This window comes from Erpetoichthys calabaricus, chromosome 3, assembly GCF_900747795.2.
Source record: "Erpetoichthys calabaricus chromosome 3, fErpCal1.3, whole genome shotgun sequence".
NCBI lineage: Eukaryota > Metazoa > Chordata > Cladistia > Polypteriformes > Polypteridae > Erpetoichthys > Erpetoichthys calabaricus.
The window spans coordinates 221513654-221538860 of record NC_041396.2 but is presented as its reverse complement, the minus strand read 5'-3'; the positions used below and the strand labels follow the sequence as shown (position 1 = coordinate 221538860).

Here is a 25207-nt window from a genome sequence, read left to right as displayed (position 1 = left end):
CCTCGCAGTAAGGAGACCTGGGTTCGCTTCCCGGGTCCTCCCTGTGTGGAGTCTGCATGTTCTCCCCATGTCTGTGTGGGTTTCCTCCCACAGTCCAAAGACATGCAGGTTAGGTGTATTGGCGATTCTAAATTGTGCTTGGTGTGTGGGTGTGTGTGCCCTGTAGTGGGCTGGTTGGTTTGTTTTCCTGCCTTGCGCCCTGTGCTGGCTGGGATTGGCTCCAGCAGACCCCTGTGACCCTGTAGTTAGGATATAGCAGGTTGGATAATGGATGGATGGAATAAATTCAGCTTCACTTGATGCAAGTTTAATTTGTAAAAGAATGTATGCTATATTTGTGAACATAACGTGTCATCAAAAATACCAATAATTTACACTGAATGGCTCTGTCATGTTCAGTGTATACAAGACCATCATGCAGAAGCTGTCACTATACAGAGATCAGCAGGACACCACTATGTGTGCTTGAAAAAAGTGTAACAAGAACGTGGCTGCCATGCACGCCAAGCATCGGGAGTAAATTGCTGACCATCGCACTATGTGAAATTCTAATCTACATCCATCCATCCATCCATTTTCCAACCCGCTGAATCCGAACACAGGGTCACGGGGGTCTGCTGGAGCCAATCCCAGCCAACACAGGGCACAAGGCAGGAACCAATCCCGGGCAGGGTGCCAACCCACCGCAGGACACACACAAACACACCCACACACCAAGCACAGACTAGGGCCAATTTAGAATCGCCAATCCACCTAACCTGCTGCAAAAATGAGAGGAGAATCTTCAAGGCTTAGCTTAAAAATGAGCGTTTGCTGAAAAAAAAAAAACAAAAAAACAACCAGACTACGCATATTCAAACCATATCGATAACCGTCGATCAACCTAATGCCAACAACATGTATTTTTATATAGCACATTTTCATACAAACACTCGTATTGCTTTACAAGATGTCAAAGGCAATGTAACAAAAAAATAAGGCAATAATATTAGTGAGAAAAACAAATCTAAACAATCTTAAAAACAGATAACATAAATAAATATACTAGGTAAAGAAACCTCGAGTCAAACCACACGAAAGGCAGTATATACATATGTATATATATCCTGTATATATAATAATTTTTAACACGGAAGGCTGCGCGCTCTAACACCGTAGTGTTTTACATCAGCCTTTCAAAATGCAAAATAAATACAAGAACAAGTTATTGTCCAGCGTAGTTCAAATACAGACAATCTTGGGTGTAAAGGAAGCGAGTTGTGCACAACAAGGCGTACTGCGAGCCTCCCTTCTCACTTAGGCACACCCCTCTCAAATTAAGAAGAGTTTGGTGGTGAGAACAGGAAAAACTCGTACTAGCAGTCCTGTGATCGGCTTACAGAGCACCATGTCTTTCACAAATATTTTATCATTTTTAAAGGGGAAAGAGACGATCATTTTCAATGCCCTCGTTGCCTTAATCACGATTGGGGGCCAACAGCTCTTCTCTTTCTTCGCTTTCAACTGTCCGTGCAAAGTAGACAGAAACCTGTTCTACGGTCTCGCCTTTATGGGAGTGCCGGCACTCATCCTGCTCATTGTCGGATACACGCTCAACGACCAGACGTGGAGGCTCATCATGGAGAACCCTAGCAGAGGGCGTCCCCAGGAGGCGGGGGCCAGGGGCGCCTTGAAGAGATACAAACTCGTCTGTTTTGTATGCTGTAGCATTACCGGCAGGGCTGTTGTGGCTCCCATCACCTGGATGTCAGTAACGTTACTAAACGGCGCTTATTATGCTTGCGCAGTCAGCGAGTACGCAGTGGTAGACCAAGAAATCGTCACGAGACTGCCCGAGCGCGCCCGCCAAGAACTACTGGCAACTATGCCCTGTCCTCGGCTTGTCCCGGACAATCTGACCTTAGTGCGGGATGAAGTGGTCCGCGTGCTGATGTATCAGTCACAGGTACGTGGTGAGCCTTTCTAGGTGTACGGAAAAGGATTCAGATTTGAGTTCTGAGTGCGCTTTTTGGTGTTATGCATATTTTTTGCATCTTACTGTAAAAATTACAATCCTGTGATAAAAGGCAATTGTAGTAGTGTGTTGATTCATGTTACGGTTTTAATGGTTATCTTTATGGTAAAAACCACTTTGATAAATTCGCACACAACTTCCATTGACGCATGAATAGTAGTGCCTTGCATAAGTATTCAGTTCTTTTTTGTGGTTTGAAATAAAAAATATTCAGCGAACAGAATATCAGTGTAGGATTTATTATTCTGTAAAACTATTGAAACAAAGTTTTAAATGCTGTTTCAATTAAGTAGTAAATCATAAATATTTTTTGGAATCTGAAACAAAATTCAATGTCAGTTAAAACAGAAGCTTCACTACCTTTAAAAGTATCAGAAGTAAACTTTTGGGACAACATAGCTGTTAGTTAACCAAAGGGACTGAATGGTCTCCTCTCCTGTATCAAACTCCAGATGTTACAGTATTTCTCTAAGGCACAGTACACAGTTTCTTTATAGTTGCCCACTTTCCCCATGATCATTGTTCAGTCTGGTTTTTGTGCCTTTCTGTTACACACCTGGGGCCTCATGTAAAACGCCGTGCGTAGAACTCACACTATAACATGGCGTAAGGACAAAAGCGGGATTGTGCGTACGCACAGAAAAATCCAGATGCAGGAATCTGTGCGCACGCATACTTTCACGTTCTTCCACTACATAAATCCCGATTTGCGTGAAAAGTAACGCACGTGCACGCGCCTTCTGTCCGCCCCAACTCCTCCCAGAATTACGCCTCTTTGAATATGCAAATCAATATAAATAGCCTTCTGTGAAAAGACAATGGGAAAAGCACGAGGGAAAATATAAGAATTTCAGCGAATACCAAGTGGAGGCAAAGGAAAAACGTACTATTTGTTGGTTTAAACAGTGGTATAATCAACAAAAGGAAGTTGATCAAGTGACAGAGTGTCGGAGAAACTCGAAGGCTCAACTTCACAAAGTCGCACAGTGCCCGAAATAAAAAAGAAATCACATATCAAAGTCGCCGTGAAAAAGCGAGTCGTAGCCCACCGTCTGAGTGTCATATGAAAGCTTATTTGGGTACAGACAAAAAAAAAAATAGGCACACAGTGGGGGAAAAAAGCACGAAATGTCAACTTTAATCTCGAAATTTCCACTTTAATCACGTAGTTTATTTTGCCATTAAAGTAGAACATCATAAACTCATCATGGCGGAGTGGTGGCTCTGAGGCTAGAGATCTGCACTGGCAATCGGAAGGTTGCCGGTTCGAATCCCGTAAATGCCAATAGGGACTCTGCTCTGTTGGGCCCTTAAGCAAGGCCCTTAACCTGCAATTGCTGAGCGCTTTGAGTAGTGAGAAAAGCGCTATATAAATGCAAAAAATTATTATTAAATTATTATCTTAAAATCGTTTAATTTACTAGTTTCTCAAATCCCATTGTAACTAAAGTGGCATGTTAAATGCTTTGTTCTGTATTTGATCTTCTATGTGCTCTATGTGTATGAATCACTACCTGCTTTTTAAACGGGCTTTCTCTTTCTCCGACAGGACACATAATCCATTACATTCGTGATATTACAGCTCTCTGAATAATTAAAATACTGAGATGTATACGTGATATCTTTTTCATGATGATAGGAATGAAAGCATGTTATTAAACAAGGGAACACGGTGGCGCAGTGCTTGTTCATGTCTCACGCAAGAGGCTTGCTGCGCCATGCGCAACCTTCAATGAAATAATTCATCACAGCAGTACTGTCTCTTTCAAACGTACTCCAATTCCTGTCCTTACTTTTCTTTCTCCAAAAACTCAATCGCCACACAATAAGCTATGTAATAGACGTGAAGCCATCTGTAAGCTTAGAACTTCGATTCTTCAAAACTTTTAAGGAACATTGAAATATCTTAGTAGTACGTGTTTAATTATTATATCCGTCTATCTTTCCAGTGTCGCGTCAGCACCAGCAAGAATACAGCGCAATGCAGGAACAATTACTGAACTAGCTAGCGCTGCGGCACCGTGTCCTCACATGTTTAATTATTAACAATACAGATTATTTAAATGAAGTTAAAGTTTTATCTGTATAATATAATCAACATGTTTTGCTGCATTTCGTCTTAGAAATGAATACCGTCATCACATGTAAATACGTGCTTTATAAAGTGGCGCAGGTTGTGCAATATTATAACTGTAGTGCAAGTTTACAGTGAGGTGATTGTACTTATAAGTACAAACAGTTCTACAAGGAGCACTTGATGGACTGATTTAGTGCGTTTAGAGTTCTTGGGATGAAACTGTTTCTAAACCGCGAAGTCCGTACAGGGACTAAAGCGTTTGCTGTGGCTCAGGCAGCATCTGCTTCATGCTGTGTACCGATAATTCTCTTTCCAATCAGCTGCTGCTGTGATTCCCCACTCAGATACAGTGATATAAATACTCCGAGTGGTGCAGTGAGAGTAATATGGAAAAAGATGATCTGCTGTGGCAACCCTTAACGGGATCAGCTGAAAGAAGATGCAGTGAGAGTTACAACGCTAAAGCAGTTATGGTATTTGGAATACTATGGCTATTCCCTGGACCATTATATTGCTACAGGTTAATTACAATCAGATGCATTACACTAATAAACGATATGCAGTTAATTTCAGTGTATTTATAAAGCCGCGCCAGGAATGTGGATTTAAGAAAGAAAGGGTGATCACACAGGAACAGTAGCACTGCTTTGACACTGGGTGCCGCCAGTCTGCAAAACCGGGCGGATAAATTGCGTACGCCAAGGAATGAGTTACCGTGGAAATGTGCGTGGCTTTACGCCAAGTTTAGGTTTTATACATCGCGATTTGATCGTGGAAAGGTTCGTACGCAACATTTCTGTGCGTACGCACCGTTTATACATGAGGCCCTTGGTGTGCTTGTCTCTGCCTGCCTCAAGAATATACATAAATGTAGAGTGCAACTTTTGACACAAATGATGACTGCACAGTACTGTCTGTCAGCTTTTACTCCGTCTTCATCTGTTTGGGTTACATTCTCTTTTTTACTTCTACAAACTCTTTACATAATTTTCATGAATATCCTGAGATTTGTTATCACTGATATTTCAGTTCTCTTACTATATATCTTTTATCATGTGTGCTGCACAAATTGCCTTGTGTTGGTGAGCACAGAGAATGGTGCTACATAAAAAGACAACAGTTTGATTATGATAAACACAAACACAGTTACAGGAATGTGATTTCAGAGTTAAACTCGTTAATTGTTTCAGTGTGAAATCTGCACTTTTTGAATTTGACAGTCTAGTTAGGAGTACCCTATGGTGTCTGCCAGTGGATTATGAGTTCCTTGACAGGTAGGAAGCAGTATGTGAGACTGGGCATACATCTGTCGGATCCAATGTCAATTAGCATAGGGTCCCCCCAAGGCTGTGTTCTTTCACCCTTCCTGTTTTCACTTTATACAGATGACTGTAGATCCATAGACAAATATGTAAACATCCTTAAGTTTACAGATAACACAACCGTAGTAGGTCTTATTTCCAATAATGATAGGAAGACACATCAAAAAAAGTTGGGCTGTCTTGTGGAATGGTGTTCTTGTAACAACTTGGAGCTCAATGCTATTAAGACAGTGGAAGTGAGGATTGACTTCTGCCGACAAGTCACTATCTGTCCACCTTTGCAAATTAATTGCCAGACTGTGTCTGTGGTTCAGTCGTTCAAATTCATGGGGACTGCATTCACTAATACTGCATATTAAAAAGACACAAGCACATCATCAATAAAGCCAGGCAGAGATTGTTCTTCCTTTGCCAGCTAAAAAAGATTAGCATATCTAGGCAGATATTGTTAAATTTTTACTTGGCCATCACTGAGAGTATTGTGACCATCTCTTATCACCGTTTGGTTTCCTTCTGCCTCCTTTCTTTCTAAGACTAAAGCGTCGGTTGGAGCTGGTGATTTGTTCAGCTGAGAAAATCATTGGCTGTTGTCTCCCAACATTTAAAGATCTGTTCATCGCCAGAGCGAAAAAGCAAGCAGGAAGGACTGCTGCCGACTCCATCCATCCCAGCACCCATCTGTTCATTAAATTACCAGCACAGAGGAGGTACAGGTCTATTGCGACCCAAACTGCACGCCATCTCAGCAGCTTCTTTCCTCGGATTATTTGGATCCTAAATAAACTTACATAGGGTTATTCCTAACTGTTTTGCAACATATATGCTAGAAACTTGTAATTCACATGTTTTAGTAAATAGGAGCTAATCACTTATAAAATCAGCAACTTACAGTAAAACCTTCAGATTCAGGCTGAAAACATTTCAATTATCCATAATATGTACAGAAAACTGAGCAAGTAGTTTCTTGTTTATCCCTCTTCCTGTATTTTGTTTTTTTAATTTCACAAAAGTCAGTATGGAGACAGTGAATGTGAATTATACCTAGGAACATTCAGTTGCTAGACACTATTAACTGGCAGCATTAGGCAATTGACAGGAACCAGCCCAGGACAAGATGAAATTGTATCACAACGTAAAACTGTGAACACTTCAGACCAAACTAAATAAGAGTAACTAATCGATCTAAGCTATGAAGAAGCCCACCTTACTTATATCGTTGATAATACAGAGCCCTTCACAACTATATCACCACAAGGCAGTTTGGAAGGACAACAAAAATACAAAATATGGTAATCCGTTACAGCAGCGGTTCTCAAACTGTGATCCGCGGACCGACGACCGTAGGTGGTCCGCAGAAAGGGTGAAAATTGCTTACAATTAATAACTTCTTCGCTAAACGCCATTTTATCCAATCGGATAATGCGAATAATAATCAACTCGCCCCTCACTACTGTTTATATTCTATATATAGTATATATATGTCTATTACGAACTATTCTATGATGACATCATTATAGTCGCAGCCTGTAATCGTGCACAGTTTATGATTAATTATTAAGTTATACAGTGGTAATTCTTGCTTGTTAAATTGTTTTTCGTACGCCCAACTAACGTATGGATAAATATTTGAAGCGTAAGCGGATATCTGAAGAAGAGCACGGGGGTAATGGAAATAGTGGCGATGAACTGAGACATGATGCCGAAAGAGAGTCCGCACCGCGTAAGGCAAAATTACGTAAATATGATCCTGAATATTTACAATTCGGATTTATACCGTACAAAGACAACAGTGATCAGCCACAATGTGTCATTTGTTTAAACGTGTTATCGAACGAAAGTTTGAAACCTGCTAAACTGAAGCGCCATCTTGTAACAAAGCATAATGAACTAAAAGACAAACCCGTTGATTTCTTCAAACGTTGAGCAGAAGTGTATGCAAATCAGCAGAAAATTATTAGCACTGCGACAACAGTGAATGAAAAAGCTCTTAAGGCTTCGTATATTATGGCAATGCGAATAGCTAAGAGCAAAAAAGCACACACGGTTGCGGAGAGTTTGATTATGCCAGCGGCTTTAGAAATATGCGAGATAATGTTAGGAAAAGAAAGCAGCCGAAAATTACTGTCTATACCAGTATCAAACGATACCATCAGAAGGCGAATTTGCGACATGTCCAATGACATCCAATTACAATTGGTTGAGCGCCTACAAAGCAGTACATTTGCCATACAGTTGGACGAAAGTACCGATATTGCAGGCCAAGCGCAGTTACTGGTCTACGTTAGATATTGCTTTGACAATGATGTGGTCGAGGACTTTCTGTTCTGCAAACCTGTGCCACTTAGAACGACAGGTGAAGATATATTTGCAATGCTAAATGATTTCTTCATTGCTAACAAGCTTGAGTGGTCCAGATGTATTGGAATTTGTACGGACGGAGCTGCAGCAATGACAGGTCATAAAAGTGGGGTTGTTGCACGTGTACGAACTGTTTCTCCGAATATTATTTCCACACATTGCATGATTCATCGTGAAGCTCTTGCTAGTAAGAATTTAAACGAATCCTTCGGTGAAGTGCTAAATACATGCATTAAACTAGTTAATTGGATAAAGTGCAGACCGTTGAATGGACGACTGTTTGCTGCACTGTGCGAAGAAAGCGGCTCAGATCATCGACATCTGCTGCTACACACAGAGGTTCGCTGGTTGTCACGCGGAAAGGTACTTCAACGTGTCTTCGAGCTTCGCAGTGAACTGGCATCATTTTTGATGGACAAAAACTCAGAGCTGGTGAAGTTTGTTTCAGATAATGTATGGCTTGCAAAATTGGCTTACCTGGCTGATATCTTTTGTCAACTTAATGCACTTAACACATCACTGCAAGGCAGAGATTCAAGCGTGTTGAAAACAACAGACAAGATAACTGCCTTCAAGAAAAAGTTGAGAATATGGAAGACACAAGTACAAAATAAAAGCTGTGATATGTTTGAACTGTTAACTGAATTTCTGAATGAAAACAATATGGCCATTGATAACTTGGCAACAGATATCTTTGACCATTTGTCGGCGATGGAAGAATACTTTGACAGGTACTTTCCAACAGATAACATTGCAGATTATGACTGGATCAGAAATCCATTCAGTTGTCAGCTTACCAACTTGACCAGGAAGGAAGAAGAACAGTTGGCTGAATTGTCTAGTGACAGAAGTCTCAAACTTAAATTTCAAGAACAAACATTGACCGCGTTTTGGTGCAACGTTAGGAACGAATATACACTTTTAGCTGAGAGAGCATTGACTGTGCTGGTCCCATTTGCAACTACCTACCAGTGCGAAACATCGTTCTCAGCATTAGCTGTGATAAAATCTAAGTTTAGATCACGTCTCCAGGTGGAAGATGACATTCGAGTGTGTCTATCAAAAATCTCACCAAGGATAGACCTTCTCTGCCGACAAATGCAAGCCCACACATCTCATTAGTTTCTATGAGTATTAGAGTCTAATGTAATTGTATTTGTAATACATTTGAACGTATTAAATAATTAAAACGTTTACCACTGGTAGGTAGCCGTAAAATTAATAGTCTTACTCTTTATTAAATGAACAATGTTGTATTGTAGTTATGCAGTATGAGTATTAAGCATTAAATACTGTAGTTGTAGTTGATTTGCATTTTTTGTTTTTGCTAAGCAGGCTTTAGTCCTGTGACTGTCATATGACACTGTATTATTGACTGTCAATAGTTATTGTTGTTATGACTACAAAGAATGATTTATTTTATAAAGTCGACTTCAGATAAAAGAAGTTTACACTTTATGCCTGTGGCTATGCTATTATAATTTGGGTTGACAAATCAGGCCGCATCAGGGGTCCGCGAATATCGTATGGCTTGTAAAGGGGTCCCAGGACTGAAAAAGTTTGAGAACCCCTGCGTTACAGGATAATTCAAGTATAAGGTGAAATGTATGCTTAAATTGGGGAAATTGCTTAGCTATGTTTTAATACTTGTACACTTTCTTTACTAAAATATGGAATTTATTTTTCTAAACAAAATAGTAGAAAATGCATCATCGCACTAAAATGCACAATGTTCATCTCCAATTTTAAGTGCTAGAAAAAGGAAAATGAATGATGCTTTAAAAATCATGGAAGTAAATGTCATTATTTTACACTTGAACTCATTTATGATGAGGAAACAGAAGTTATAAAAAAGGCATACTACCAATAGTGTTATATAAGCAAAGCACCAAAAGGCATAGTGAAGATCCAGCATGAACGAGGCTTAACACTAGAATTACCAGAGCCTACGAAAAAACTCATAGGTCCGGCCCACCTTAAATCCGTTCACACCTCTCCCTCAGCGTCTTTTGTCCTGTAAATGTGCCGATAAAGACAAGCAGCAAGCAGCCTGCTATTCCATTCCCCACCGCCGCAGAACGTACACATAGTTCTCCCAGCTCATGCCTTGATTGATTATCTGGGAGTGAAGTGCTGGAGTTTTAGAGTGGAAATAATAGATTCTTATTTGGAACACATGCATTTCATGTGTGTTCCATTTCTACAATAATCTGTGTAAACACATTGTTAAAACAGAAACGTTTGTCATATTTTAGTAGTAAATGACAAAATGTTGGCATAAACTATATAATGTGTGAAGCCTGAAGTCCAAAGATCAAATAAACACTTTCACAAAAGGTTCAAGGATGATACAACAGCTTCCGTGGCATAGCGGTAAGATTTGTTGACTTGTAATCAAGAGTCCCCGGTTTGATCCCGTCTGCCTCCTGTATTTGCCATTTTCAGTAGTGAGCTGCTCTTATAGTTAATATTATACAGTACACACATACATTTGGTTTGCGTCTGTAACAGACAGTGTACATTTATAGGACTTATGAAAGTTACCGTTTTTTGTTTTTTTTTTCACTTTTATTCTCTCAGTCACAATCACGATACATACTACCGCCCTAGGGATCTGACGCTGTTAGTTTTTATTTGAAACTGGGAGTAACTGTAGATGTGAGTGGTGTTTTGAGGCAATGGAGCTGGACATTCTCTGATCTGGATGGATAAAAGCTGACACACAAATGCTGGTGAATCTGCCTTCTTTGTGTCTCACCGTCACTTGATTTTTTTTTATTCATTTTTATTGAGTGTTCCTGGATTTTTACACTACAACATAGTACGTTAGATTTTTGTTTTTGCTTGTACGTTGCACAATTCACCTTACAGAAGAGCAGTCTGTTTCTCTGGACTGTAATGTGTGTTCCATTTGGATTCAAATCTTGTTTAAGGGTAAGTATCTGTTACTTAAAAATGCTCTCATTATAATAGTTTTGTTGGTCTTAGTGCAATTTTTTGTGTAAATCCTGTAGGCCATTTTGAAATGGTTTACTCATATTTGCACTGTTTGATCTCAGAAATACTTTGACTGCTGATTTTAATGTATTTCATGTTACAAACACATTTTTAAAGGATGCAAAATCTCGTCTAATTATCGTTATCATCGAAGTCCTAGAAAATATCAAGATATAATTTTTGCCAATATCACACACCCTTAATTCCGTATGTAGTACTTACAGTAAGGGATTAAGGAAATATGTGATGGTCTCCTAAGGGTGCAATTGAACACCAAATGCCATTGAGGAATCTTGATATAAACTGCCAGTAGACTTTGCATAGGTTAGGGGTAATAAAACCCACAGAATTTAGCACTTCTATCTTACAAATTCAACATCTTGGGTTAAAACCCAGTGCTTGGTAAATTTCTGTACAGCTGGCATGCTCATACTGTGTCTGAATTCATTTTTCTTTTGAGTACTAGAGTTTTACTGCATATCCCAAAGACATGCGTGTTAGATTAATTTGTTATTCTAAATTTGGGTACAATTAACTCATTTGCAGGTCATTTTCCTGCCTTTTACCCAGTGCTACCTGAATATAGTCTGGCTCCCAGTGACCCTTAACTGGATTAAGGAGATTTGATTGTGTTATGTTATGATAACATATTGAGGTTATTCTGACCTGCAGGTTGTTTTTCTGGTTCTTTATTTGAGGTTAATGTCGATAGCATCATGGCTTGTTTTGCTGTGTGTGTGATGCTATGTGATTAACATTTTTATGGAATTCAGGAAAAAAAAAATCAGTTTTTGTCATAGTCTGTAGTACACAAAAGCATTTTAATATGTCTTCATTTACATACTGCCTAAATATGAGATGAATAGTGATGCAGCATTTTAAAACACTGTCTCCCAGCTATGGTCCTGGGCAGTTAGCATGATCCTAAATGGGTTTTTTTTCTCTATTTACTTAAGTTTCCATCTCACATTTAAAAGATGTGCAGCTTAGGACAGCAATGGACAGTCTTTCTACCCAGCACTTGTTACAGTCTTTCACCAGCTGCTGCCTACGTGTGACTTTTATGCCTGGGAACTCCCTGCACATTTCTGGAGACACAAATGTGTTATGTAAACCAAGTAGATAATCATTAAGATAATTAGAATGCAGTGGCCCACCACAGTACCTCTGATAATTTGGACAAATATGAGGAGAGATTTCCACTCAAGGGTAACCACTGTAAAAGATACATGTTCAACCTTTTATGTTTTGAAGTTAATCATTATTGGACAATGTTGCTCTCCAGAGATTCTGGGAGTTTTTATACATGGTGACAGCAAAAACGCTTAATAAGGAACCAATATTTTCTGCTCGGGAACAAATAATACAAAATAAAATACCCAAACTAAGAGGATGTGAAACTGCCAATGTTGGAGATCCTGTCAGATATAAGCTTCTGTTCTGATATTTATCTAAAACAAAAATTTGCTGACATGTAAACAATGACATTAGTAAGGCTGGTAGGGTACAATATGTAGCAATAGCCGAGGTTCAACCAAAACTGGTGATCACAGAGTGCTGGATGTTAACTACAGCATATGCCAAATGTGATAAAAGGTCATTCTTGCTGTTCAGATGACCCAGTGGTGTATGTCAGGGACAGCGTCAAATAAATTTTGGTGCTCCAGAAGAGCAAGCATTCTGTTAGCTCACCATACTGTTCCTTATATGTGCTACTGAAAACTTGATGGGTGACAAAACTAAAATAGCAGTTAGAAATAGCAAAAACTATTTTTTATTTAAATGGTCTAATGAGTCTATAAAGTTATAACATGAAGAATTGTGCTTATTCCTAAAAATACTTTAGAGAATTATAAGAAAAATGGCCAAGCAGCTGACGGCACATTCATCACAGGCTTGGGCACATGACTCATGTAAGTTCAAATTATCCCAAACTTTTCTCTGGTATCCTTCCCTTCGAGAAGTGCAAAGAAAAAAAGACATGCCTATGCCTAAGGGAAATATTCTCCTTCACTCTGACTGTGCAGACTCCAAACATGTCAAAAAAGGTTGTCATCAGAATAAGGTTAGAAGCCACTGTACTAAAGTATGAAACAACAAAATGCTTCAGGGTTGCATCATTAAGCCTCGGTGGCACACTGAGAGTAGTTCACTCCCAAGATTCAGAACAAAGTCATGTGTTTAACTAATATTTGATGTGTGTGTAGGAAAACAATGGTTCATATACTCGTATTCATATTTATAAGTTCCTTATATAATTACCCTGTGTTTGTATGTGTCTGTGTGTATGTATATGTATGTGTATATATATATATATATATATATATATATATATATATATATATATATATATATATATATATATATATAATAATAATTTGCCCCCAGGGGGAAATTTGAACTTTTCAGAAGCTCTTTCAGTAAATAAATACATAAATAGATGATCTGAACACACACCAGAATGACTGACTAAAAAACCAAAGAATAGAAAAGTTCTGACTTGGCAGTCCCAGCCAACAGTAAGACATTATGTAGGCATATTGCTGTTGGTGTAAAAGGAGCCCCGGTAGTGGTTCTTGACACACTTTTACTGAATAATTTGTTGTGTGAAAGTACTCAGTGTTAGTGTGTCAGGAGGCGTATGTGTAGCATTGTTCATAATGGCACTCACCTTTTGTTTTAATTCTCTTCTTTGCTACAAACCTCCAGGAGTCCAGAGTGCATCCCATAACTGAGCCTGCCCTTTTAACTCTTTTAGGGCGGCTGTTGACTTGTCGACACAAGTGGTTGAGGATGGATATCAGGGGCAGAGGGCGAAAGAAAGCTGTAAATGTTGAGAAAACTCACCGTTACATTATACATGTAGGTAGACCCTCTTTGCTCAGAGGACCATTAGACTCGTTGACTTGACAATGAAACCCTGCGAGTGAGTAGCGTAAACAACGTCTAGAATGGCATCGACGTCGAGCGAAACAAATGCACAAAGCAAAATACTCTGTGCATATTTCTTTCTTTATTTTTTGCATATTATTGCTGAATATTGCTCTGACTTATCGGAAACCGATTTTGATACAAGTGATCTGGATATTGAAAATGAAAGTCAGGTGCCTGCATCAGCTGATCATAGTGCTGGACACGCTCGTGCAGCTGACACGCCAATGAAAACATTTGCCCTGGGAGGACTATACAAACATCAATCTGTGGGAGAGAAGCTAGCAACTGGACTTCACCAAATGACATGGCCTGCTGGTGGACACTACGGATTAGCAGCCACTCGATTACTTCAAGGCATTTTTTACCGGAAAGTATTACGTATATAATAGGTATGTGAATATGCACACTGTAGGGGCTCCTGGAACATAAAACAGAGTGACAACATAAGTATTTTATGTTGATTTGGTGGGCTTCTCTTGAAGTGATATTACCAGCCCAGAACACCACAGAGTAGAAAACTGCACTGGCCATCAGAGAGTTGTTGAAGATGTGAAGAATAGCACTACTCACATTATATAAATGTAGTCTCCTAAGGAAAGAGAGCGTGCTCTCCCCTTTCTTAAATAGTTCCTCTGTATTCTGAGACCAGTCCAACCTGTCATTGATGTGGACCCCCAAGTACATGTAGGAGTGGACCACCTCTAAATTCATCTCTGAATAGTGACCAGATATAGTGGCTCTTTGGTGTGGCGGAAGTTTCTAACAAGTTCCTTGGTTTTTGTGATGTTAAGGTACAGACAATTCTCTTTGCACCAAGAAACAAAATTCCCCACGTGACTGTATTCTGTCTCATTCCCCTTATTAATACATCCAAAAGTGCAGAATCATCTGAGAACATCTGCAAGTGACATGACTTACAGTAGTTTTGTATTTGTAGTCGGAGGTGTACAGAGTGAAGAGAAAAGGAGACAGTACTGTTTCTTGTGGTGCTCCAGGGTTCCCCACATCCGTATCAGAAACACAGTCCTTGATTCTCACAAACTGCGGTCTGCCCAGAAGATAATCAGTTATACAGGACACCACATGCTCATCCACCTGCATATCTCTGAGTTTATCCCTTAACAGAGATGGCTGGATGTTACTGAAGGCACTGGAGAAATAAAAGAAATATACATAATCCTTGCAGCGCTGCCAACTTTGTCCAGGTGAGAATAAGCCTTGTGAAGCAGGTAGGTAATTGCATCTTTCACTCCAAGAGGCAAACTGTAGTGGGTCCAGTTGTTCTATAAGAAGTCTCATATAGTCCAGGACCAGTCTCTCAAATGTCTTCATGATGTGTGAGATGTGTCACTGATCTGTAATCATATATGAAGATGCACCTGCCTTTTTTTAGGAACAGGGACAATGCAAGTGCTCCAAGAACAGGAACAATTCAAGTGCTCCAGCAGTAGCACTTTCTGGAGCCTTAGAGGCTGACTGAACAGGTGACAACAGAGGACACCACAAAGCTGGTCTGCAAGAGCCATTTCAGCCTCCAGGCTCCACTTCCTCACTATCCTGGCAGTAACAGGTGTCTGTCTAATAACACACTTGTCGCTGGGAATAAGATGAACCAGATTGTGGTCCGGTCTGCCCAAACAGCTAGTAGTTTATACTTTTAAGTCATCTTTCACATTTGAATAATAAAAACAAAAAAATTGGAAAGATTAAACATCACAAAGTAGATGTATGAGTAGTTGTTGAAGTGTAAACTAGCATGTCAAACAACAAGGATAGAGATTTATGTCTGTCTTTTATTTATGTAAACAGCGTAAAGTATTCCGAGGGTGCCAAGAAAATGAAGATCCTAAACAGCAGCTCTGCTGACTTGCAGTGATCAGGCATTGCTTGAAACTCATAAAAAAAGGCCAATAAGCATCAATTCTTATAGGTACACTTGCACAAAGTCAGGGATTTTGTAGGATTATAGTCAGGTGTATGTTCAACCAATTATACCAAACAGGTGCTAATGATCATCAATGTCACACGTCGGTTGAAACACAGTCATTAACTGAAACAGAAACAGCTGTGTAGGAGGCTGGAAACTGGGTGAGGAACAGCCAGACTCTGCTACCAAGGTGAGGTTGTGGAAGACAGTTTCATGTCATGGCAAGATTGAGCACAGCAACAAGACACAAGGTAGTTATACTGCATCAGCAAGGTCTCTCCAAGACAAAGATTTCAAGGCAGACTGGGGTTTCAAGATGTGCTGTTCAAGCTCTTTTCAAGAAGCACAAAGAAACGGGCAACGTTGAGGATCGTAGACGCAGTGGTCGGCCAAGGAAACTTGTGCAGCAAATGAAAGACACATCAAGCTTACTAACCTTCGAAATCGGAAGATGTCCAGCAGTGCCATCAGCTCAGAACTGGCAGAAACCAGTGGGACCCAGGTACACCCATCTACTGTCTGGAGAAGTCTGGCCAGAAGTGGTCTTCATGGAAGAGTTGCAGCCAAAAAGCCATACCTCTGACGTGGAAACAAGACCAAGCGACTCAAGTATGCACAAAAACATAGGAACTGGGGTGCAGAAAAATGGCAGCAGGTGCTCTGGACTGATGAGTCAAAATTTGAAATATTTGGCTGTAGCAGAAGGCAGTTTGTTCGTCGAAGGGCTGGAGAGCAGTACAATGAGTGTCTGCAGGCAACAGTGAAGCATGGTGGAGGTTCCTTGAATGTTTGGGGCTGCATTTCTGCAAATGGAGTTGGAGATTTGGTCAGGATTAATGGTGTTCTCAATGCTGAGAAATACAGGCAGATACTTATCCATCATGCAATACCATCAGGGAGGCGTATGATTGACCCCAAATTTATTCTGCAGCAGGACAATGACCCCAAACATATAGCCAAAGTCATTAAGAACTATCTTCAGTGTACAGAAGAACAAGAAGTCCTGGAAGTGATGGTATGGCCCCCACAGAGCCCTGATCTCAACATCATCGAGTGTGTCTGGGATTACATGAAGAGACAGAAGGATGTGAGGAAGCCTACATCCACAGAAGATCTGTGGTTAGTTCTCCAAGATGTTTGGAACAACCTACCAGCCGAGTTCCTTCAAAAACTGTGCAAGTGTACCTAGAAGAATTGATGCTGTTTTGAAGGCAAAGGGTGGTCACACCAAATATTGATTTGATTTAGATTTCTCTTTTGTTCATTCACTGCATTTTGTTGATTGATGAAAATAAATGATTAACACTTCCATTTTTGAAAGCATTCTTTGTTTACAGCATTTTTTTCACACCTGCCTAAAACTTTTGCACAGTACTGTATGTATGTATGTATGTATGTATATATACATATGTCAGTTTGTGACAGATTACAGATTCATTTTACTGTCTGCTATTTGAGAAGATTTTTATGATAGCGTGTTTCTAACACTCTGCATCACATAGCACTGAGAATGTTATGGCATGTTCCTAGCAAAGAAGAAGAAATTTCTCTCCACAGAGAGTGTGTGGGATACAATCTGTATAAGTAAATATGGATGAGTGCACAAGTGTGTCTTGCAGTAGACCGATGTCCTATCTAAAGTTGCTTTCTTCCTTTCACCCAGTCTTGTTGGTCCAAACTGTAGTACTGTGACACTAAATTAGATAAAACGGGTTCAGTAATAAACTGATGTTCAAACAGCTGGTTGTTCTTGCCTCAAATATGGGACTTTTGGATTGACACATGCTGCTTTCTGTATTTCAGGTGGCTGGCTGGATCCTGATTGCCATTGTGGCAGTTTCTGGTTTCCTTTTTGTTTGCTTTGCAAGATGGTTGTCCCCACTCAGCTTTGTTCACCTGAACTACTGGTCCCGCTACGTGGATAATGAGCAGTTACTTATGGATCAAACTATGGATCAACACAGTAAGATCTTTGCTAGTCAGCACATTAAAAAGTTCTTTGGCTTCTCCCCAGAGAACAAAGAAGTAAAGGATATCCGGATCCCTGCTCGAGACGACTGGAGGCTTATTTCTGGTGCAGATATGTTTAATGTCATCAGTGAAGAAAACTACCACTACAGTCTTCTCCATTCTTGGTCAGATGAAATGTCTGATGATGGAAAGTATTTACACCTTGAGGAGGGGATATGTTTACAACCTTCCACTTCAGCACTATGAACAAGTCAACCAAAATGATTATCTTGTGTTTTTCATAAAGCATCCACAAGCATGGATATGCTTCATTAATATTATTATTAAATAAATTGTACATGACTTTTACCTCACCATACAATCCTTGAAACAAAATGTTTGTAGAAGTTTTTGGATGTGAAAAGTACATGGACTCCGGTTAGATTCATACTCTATAGTTCATTCAGAATTTATTTGGAAACCACAGAATGACATTTTAAGCTTATTACTCTTATTTCTTTCTGTGATTAAACAGATTGTTATTGAAAGATATCTGCTTTGATGCAACTGCTAAAATGCAGCAAGTATACAGTGCCTTAAAAAGTATTTCTTCCTTTAAAAAATGTTCTACTTTTAGATTTGAAATTTGAAATAAAGTTAGGATTTTCTTTTCCTTACTTATCTAAACCATGTCAAATGAAATGGAAGGCATTTTTATTAAGTTTCAAAATATAGGCCTAATAATAAAGATATATAACCAATCAGACATACAATCTAATAAAAGTCTTATACTATATAAAACAATGTCCAAATAAACATGTAATCAATGCAACATATCATGTCATAAAGACCCACCCTTACCAAATTCAGTTATTTGAAAAAAGTTCTGTTATAAAGTAGTTTTCCATATAGAAGAAAATAGAATAACAATAAGAATTACATGCCAAATTCTGAAAAAGAACTTTTAGATAATATAAAATGTCCCTTTTGCATTGAGTTATGGAGGACGCATTAAAATTCTTCCAGTTAAGAAAAATGAGTCAATTCAGTAACAATCTAGGTAGGAAATCACTGTAAGTTTATTATTACTTAATCTAGTCCCATCTGATGCAACTCTTGTGTGACAAGAAGACATGATGATTTTAATGGAAAACAACACAGGATGCATGTATGTTTAAATCATCTCCAAAAACTGCTTACCTGATCTGACATATGCAGTGATCAATTGCTACCCATCTTAATTCCCACAGACATTTTCCAGTTGTTTTCCTGATTGCCATCTACATCCTTTCTCAAGTCTGCACCAGCATTATGCAGAGCAGACTGTACAACATTATTATTAAATCTTGCAGGAACTGAGTGAGGGATCTCTGTTTTGGCCACCCAGGGACACCAAATAAATGTAGGAAACAATGTATGGATGTGAGAAAAAGAATTGATTGATTAATGTTAATCAGTTATTTAATTATTAGCTTGCAATGCCAGTAATTAAACTTTTTGGTTAAGCTCGCACTTTATTTTCCTTACCTTTCTCAGGAGGTGGTCTCTGGCCATTAGACTTATATCAAAGTAACTGAAGCACAATCGTTTTAAGAAAAATCCATCCATCCATTATCCAACCCGCTATATCCTAACTACAGGGTCACGGGGGGTCTGCTGGAGCCAATCCCAGCCAACACAGGGCGCAAGGCAGAAAACAAACCCCAGGCAGGGCGCCAGCCCACCGCGGGGCGCACACACACACAGCACACACTAGGGACAATTTAGAATTGCCAATGCACCTAACCTGCATGTCTTTGGACTGTGGGAGGAAACCGGAGCACCCGGAGAAAACCCACGCAGGCACGGGGAGAACATGCAAACTCCACGCAGGGAGGACCCGGCAAGCGAACCCAGGTCTCCTAACTGCGAGGCATTTTAAGAAACATAATAATCCAATTTATTTTTAAACACAAGGATTATAGAAATATGATGACTGCATATACTGTATATCAAGACAGGACAGGAAAACAGAGAAACCTGTAACAAGTTTACTGTCTATTTATACTTCTAATTTATCTTGGCACAAATAAACAGTTTGATGATACCAGGCCTTCTAAAATGATACCCAATGCTGTGTGGAGTTGTGTGTTGTTGCTCCTCTTTAAATGGTGGCTTCCGATTTTGTTGGAATGCACTCTTTGTCTATTCCTACAAAATCCTTTTGTCTGTGGTGTGATGCTCCTGAGCTTGCAGCTTGTTGTGCTCTCTGCAACTTCATAAGGAAGCGTTGCTCTTTCTGCCACAAGAGTGTAGACGCTGAAGTTCCCTTCTTGACGTAATGCTGCTTCTGAGTCTTATCAAACTCTGCTCCGTCAATGGCACAGAGCTTGGCTTGGCAGAATGGACCTTCGAGCTAGTTCAGGACATTGAACTCCAAGATTCAAAGGAAAGTAGCTTCCAGGCCAAAGAAAGTTGTTGAACTCTTTGTTCTACAAAGAGGGGGTGGTTCTTCACTGCCTTGTCGGCTTTTGGCTCACGCAGAGAACAGATCATATGTATTCAGACCCCCCAAAAAGAGAATAGATCCTCAGCTAACCCAAAGGGAGCAGAACAGATAAATGCAGGTAGTTTTGGAGAAAGATGTCACGTTCTGCTAATCGGATCAAGGTCCCTTCCAGTTACAGATTATTATCTGGTGCCTGTTTATAGGAGTTACATTTTGTCACATCCAGCTAGAGTTCAGTTAGGGAATACATGCCTAAAATGAATGTCCATCTGGCCGCCTTTTTGTCTGAAAGAGTCTCTGCAGAGGTATAAGCTCAACTATGATTTGCACCTATGTTGTCAAATGAAATACTGAGCTGACCAAAATGTTAGTAGAGCTGCAGTTCAGCCATTCACTTTAGTATTCTATCATGAATGTGGGTGGGGGTGTGTGCAGCTGAATGTATACATCCCTGTTAAATCTGCTGCATTGACAGGCCTTGTGTGACACTAAAAGCCTAGGAAAATGAGCCATGTACACTTTGTCATACAATCTTAAGGAATTATTAAATATTGTTTGAGACTTCAACAAAGCAAATTCAAGGATTTTTTTTTACCTTAATACCCTCTGTATGTCACTGGCCTTTCCGAGTATGCAAACACTTTAGACCACTGTTACACTCCAATAAAATATGCCTTCCATCCACTATCTCCAACTTGCCTTCATCATTCAAACCATCTCTCAATACACAGCTGCAACTCCATTATTAAATTAGTTCATAACACAGCCATTGTGAGACAGATCACCAGCAATGACGATATACTTTCAGAAAAGAGATTTGCCTCTTGACACAGTGGTGCCAGGACATAAATTACTTTAATATCGGCACAACCAAGGATCTTGCTGTACATTTCTGCAAGCAGGAGGATGATCACACTCTCATCTGCTTCAGAAAGAATAGCATGAAGAGAGGGTCAGAACTCTAAAATTTCTTGGAGACACCTTTACTTATGATCTGAAGTGAGCACAACACATGTGGGTTATAGTTTATAGACCACTCTCAGGTGCAATGATTTATGAGCAAAAACTACCTTACCTCAAACCGTCTTTTTTATTTTTACCTGAAAAATCTCAGGGAATTAACATTTAAAATATTTTGATTTCGTTAAAACGTCAAAAACTCTTCTTGGTCAGTGTGTGTGAAATACCAATCAAGAAGGATTGGCAGTGCCATATTAAAGACCTCAGTCATTTTGCACAGTCAGATTTTTCTGTCAGTACAAGACAATTGGCACTTGGACAAGTACAACCCCAAATCAGAAAAAGTTGGGAGGCATGAAAAATGCAAGTAAAAAAATGCAGTGATTTCTTAAATTTACTTTGACTTTTATTTCATTGCATACAGTATGAACCCAAGATATTTCATGTTTTGTCTGGTCAGATTCATTTAATTTGTTAATATACATAAATTCCTGCATTTCAGACATACACCACAGTCCAAAAAATGTTGGCATGGTAAAGCATTTACCGTTTTGTAATGTCGCCATTCCTTCTCACAACACTTAAAAGAAATTTTGGCAGTGAGGATACCAAGCGATAAAGCATTTCAGGTGTTTTTTTTTCCCCATTCTTCCTGCAAACAAATCTTAAGTTGTGCAACAGCACAAGGTCATCCTTGTTCCACTTTTTGTTTGAAAATTCTCCACACATTCTCTAGTGGGGACAAGTCCGGACTGCAGGCAGGCCAGTCCAGTACCCATACCCTCTTTTTCAGCAGCTGTGTCTTTGTAATGTGTGCAGAATGTGGTTTGCATTGTCTTGTCAAATAATGCATTGAAGTCCCTGGAAAAGATGTTGTCTTGAAGGCAGCATACTGTATGTTGCTGTAAAATCTCAGTGTAATTTTCTGCTTTAATGCTGCCATCACAGAAGTATAAATTACCTTTGCCAAAACACTGACACAGTCAGGCCCTGGATTTTGGATTTGTTGCTGATAACAGCCTGGATGGTCCTTTTCGTCTTTGGTCCGGAGCATACGCCGTCCCATTTCTTCCAAAAAAGATCTGGGTTACTGATTCATCTGACCACAATAAATGTTTCCACTGTGTGGTGGTCCATGGACATGGTTAGCATAAGGCTTCTTTTTTGCACAGTAAAGTTTAAGGTGGAATTTGTGAATGTAACTTTGTATTGTAGTGCTTGACACAGGTTTGCCAAAGTAATCACTTGCCCATATGGTTATCTCGGCTATTGATGAGTGACAGTTCTAGAGGCAGTGCCATCTGAGAGATTGGAGATCACGTGAGTTCAGCTTAGGCTTGTGCCGTTACCCCTTACGCTCTGAAATTCCTCCAGATACCTTGAATCGTTTAATGATATTATGCACTCTAGAGGGAGAATTATGTAAATACCTACCAATCCTTCTTTGAGGAACATTGTTCTTAAACATTTCAATAATTTTCTCATGCATTTGTTGACAAACAGGAGATCCTCTGCCCATCTTTGCTCGTCAAAGAGCCTTTAGTGGATACTGCTTTTGTACCAGATTATAATTTTAATTGCCTGTTGACATTATCTGTTTGAAATCCTATCATTATTTAACTTTTTTTCCTCATTTCTGGCTCTAATTTGCCCCTGTCCCAACTTATTTTAAAATATGTTGCAGACTTGAATTTGATATATATTAACAAATGACATGAAGTTGACCAGACAGAACATGATATATTTTTGGGTTCATACAGTTTGCAATGAAATAAAGTAAAAGTACATTTAGGAATCACTGCATTTTTTTATTTGCATTTTCCATATGTCCCAAATGTTTCTGATTTGGGGTTGCAGATTCAGGGACAATTTTTATCAACCAGTTGTAGGGCCACTCAACAGCTACTTATAATGACTTCTGCATGATTATTTCTTGTATATATGAACTGCTGTATGTTGAATTCAGTTTATGATGTTGTATTCATTGTCTTTTTTACTGTTTTTGGTATTACTACTGTGACTAATATGAATTTAATTGTACTGCATGCAAAAACCAATATAATAACTTGGACTTGACATATTCAGTATATTTTTATTTGAAACCTGCTTGCACTACATGACCTACAGCCGCACTACTCAACATGTGACCCCAAACCCCCCCCCCCCAGAAGAATTTTCTGTGGCTAGGCTAGGTAGTAAGAAATATATTGAAGTCTATGAATCATTTTAGAATAAATCCCTTCTCTAAACAGGAACATTCCATTTTCTATCAAAAGGGGGCACACTAGTGTACACACCTTATCAGTTCAAGCAAAGTTTCTTTCTGCATCACAACGCAAAGTAGACAAAACGTTTCAAGAGCTACTGGTGAAAACAACAAGAAAATGGCAAAAGACTAACTTTTATGTCCGCTTTGTCAAAGAAGTATAGTGGTACTAAAATGCATAAATATCTAGCATCACCAGGAAAGCTGTCATGCTGACTTTAGAAAATTATATCCCCCTCAGACCGATTTAAGAAAGGATAAAATGTGTTCACTTCTAGACAGTCTTTATGGCCAGCAAAATCTACTACGATGCAAAATAAGAGAGTGATTCCATCACAGAAGCATCATATAAAATAGTGTGGAACCTTGTAAAGAGCCACAGGCCTTTTACTGAAGGTGAGCATATTAAGAAATGTTAGTTGGAGTGTAGTGAATCTGTTTTCACTGATTTTTAAAAACAAAGATGATATTGTTGGTCAGATATCCTAATTGCAACTATCAAGATTCTACACTAGCCTGAAAAGTTGAAACAATTTCTGATAATCTTTTTGAAAAACTTTTATAGAAGACATAAGTAACACACAACATTTTAGTCAGGCCTTTGACGAGTCAACTGATATATCAGACATGGCCCAGGTCATGGTGTGGGGTGTAAGTTATAGTAGAAAGTAACTGCAGAGCAAATTTTTCATGAAAGAACCAGATGCTGTGTATATAATTAATCATAACTGAATTTTCATCAAGTAAAATATTTTTATTTGAAAAGTTGTTTTTGGATTTACAGTTGTATAAATAAATTGTTTAAGGTAGACAAGGGGGAATGGTTATAAGCATCCTGATTGTATTAGTTTGTATTTGTGGTGAAGCATGGTAGTATTCAAGTGTAACTTACATATTTTCCTTATATGATGGCATTTAAAGGAGCAAAAGTAGATTGGGCAATAAAATGTTGATAGATTTAAATTACAGTAAAGTTTCAAATAGCTTTCATAATTATTTTAAGATGCATTTTTACTTTTTTTTTTTTTACTTTTACTCCCATTTTTAGATAATTGTTACTTAAAATCTTGTGATGTTATATGATTACAACAAAAGAAGTCTTATGTTGGCTCAATTTTAAATAAAGTGCTAATTGCTACATTTATTATACTGTTGAAGGATTATTTATTAAACCTAACCCCAAGTGCAAATAAAATGTGTTAAGTAGATTTGCTAGTTTTAAAATATGCTAACTTAAATCTTTAGAAAACAACTAACACCAAAAACTTAACTTGTTTTGCATTGTAGCCCTTCAGTCAGGGTAATTCCCAATTTTTGGCCCCTGAGTTACATGAAGTTGAGTAGCACTGACCTAGAGGTTGGTGCAGGTATGCGACTGGAGGCCTGGTTATCTGATGAGACTGAAGTGCTATGTGCATGTGACTCTGCACATTAGCTGTTTAAACAACTAATCCTCACTGTAAAGAATGGTAATGGTAACTACAAGTGAATTTTAAAAGGACTTTAATAAACCAGTTATTCATAGAATCCTCTTTAAATGCCATGTAAACCCTTATTTTTGTTAGAGAAACAAGGTTATTGGTCAACACACGTAGATTTCTAAGTTAGTAACTTTGTTATTTGGCCACATAAACTCTTAATTGGTTTACCACTGATCACATTATTTCTTCTCCTGATTGAAATATTCTGTCTCAGTATTTCAGAATCATTAAATTTATGTTGATAAGCTGAACGTACAGTGCTAAGCTCAGCAGCACATTGTCAGGAGCAGTATTGGGGTAATGCGTTAAAAGTAACGTGTGTTATGCTCTCCAATTACATTTTAAAGCAGAGATTAATCTAACGCAATACTTATCTTAATGAAGTAAAAATACCAATGTTATTATTATCCTGGCAGCACGGAGTATGAGTCAA

At 38.9% G+C, this 25207-nt stretch overlaps 1 protein-coding gene across 1 annotated transcript; it reads left to right on the top strand.

The window, feature by feature from the left end:
• Nucleotides 1–1043: 1043 nt before the first annotated feature.
• Nucleotides 1044–24437, top strand: LOC114648672 (calcium homeostasis modulator protein 4-like). Its single transcript, XM_028797831.2, has 3 exons — nucleotides 1044–1095; nucleotides 1137–1945; nucleotides 17433–24437. Exons 2-3 carry the CDS (start codon nucleotides 1388–1390, stop codon nucleotides 17844–17846), a joined length of 972 nt encoding a protein of 323 aa, XP_028653664.1. The 5' UTR covers nucleotides 1044–1095; nucleotides 1137–1387; the 3' UTR covers nucleotides 17847–24437.
• The last annotated feature ends 770 nt before the right edge of the window (nucleotides 24438–25207 follow it).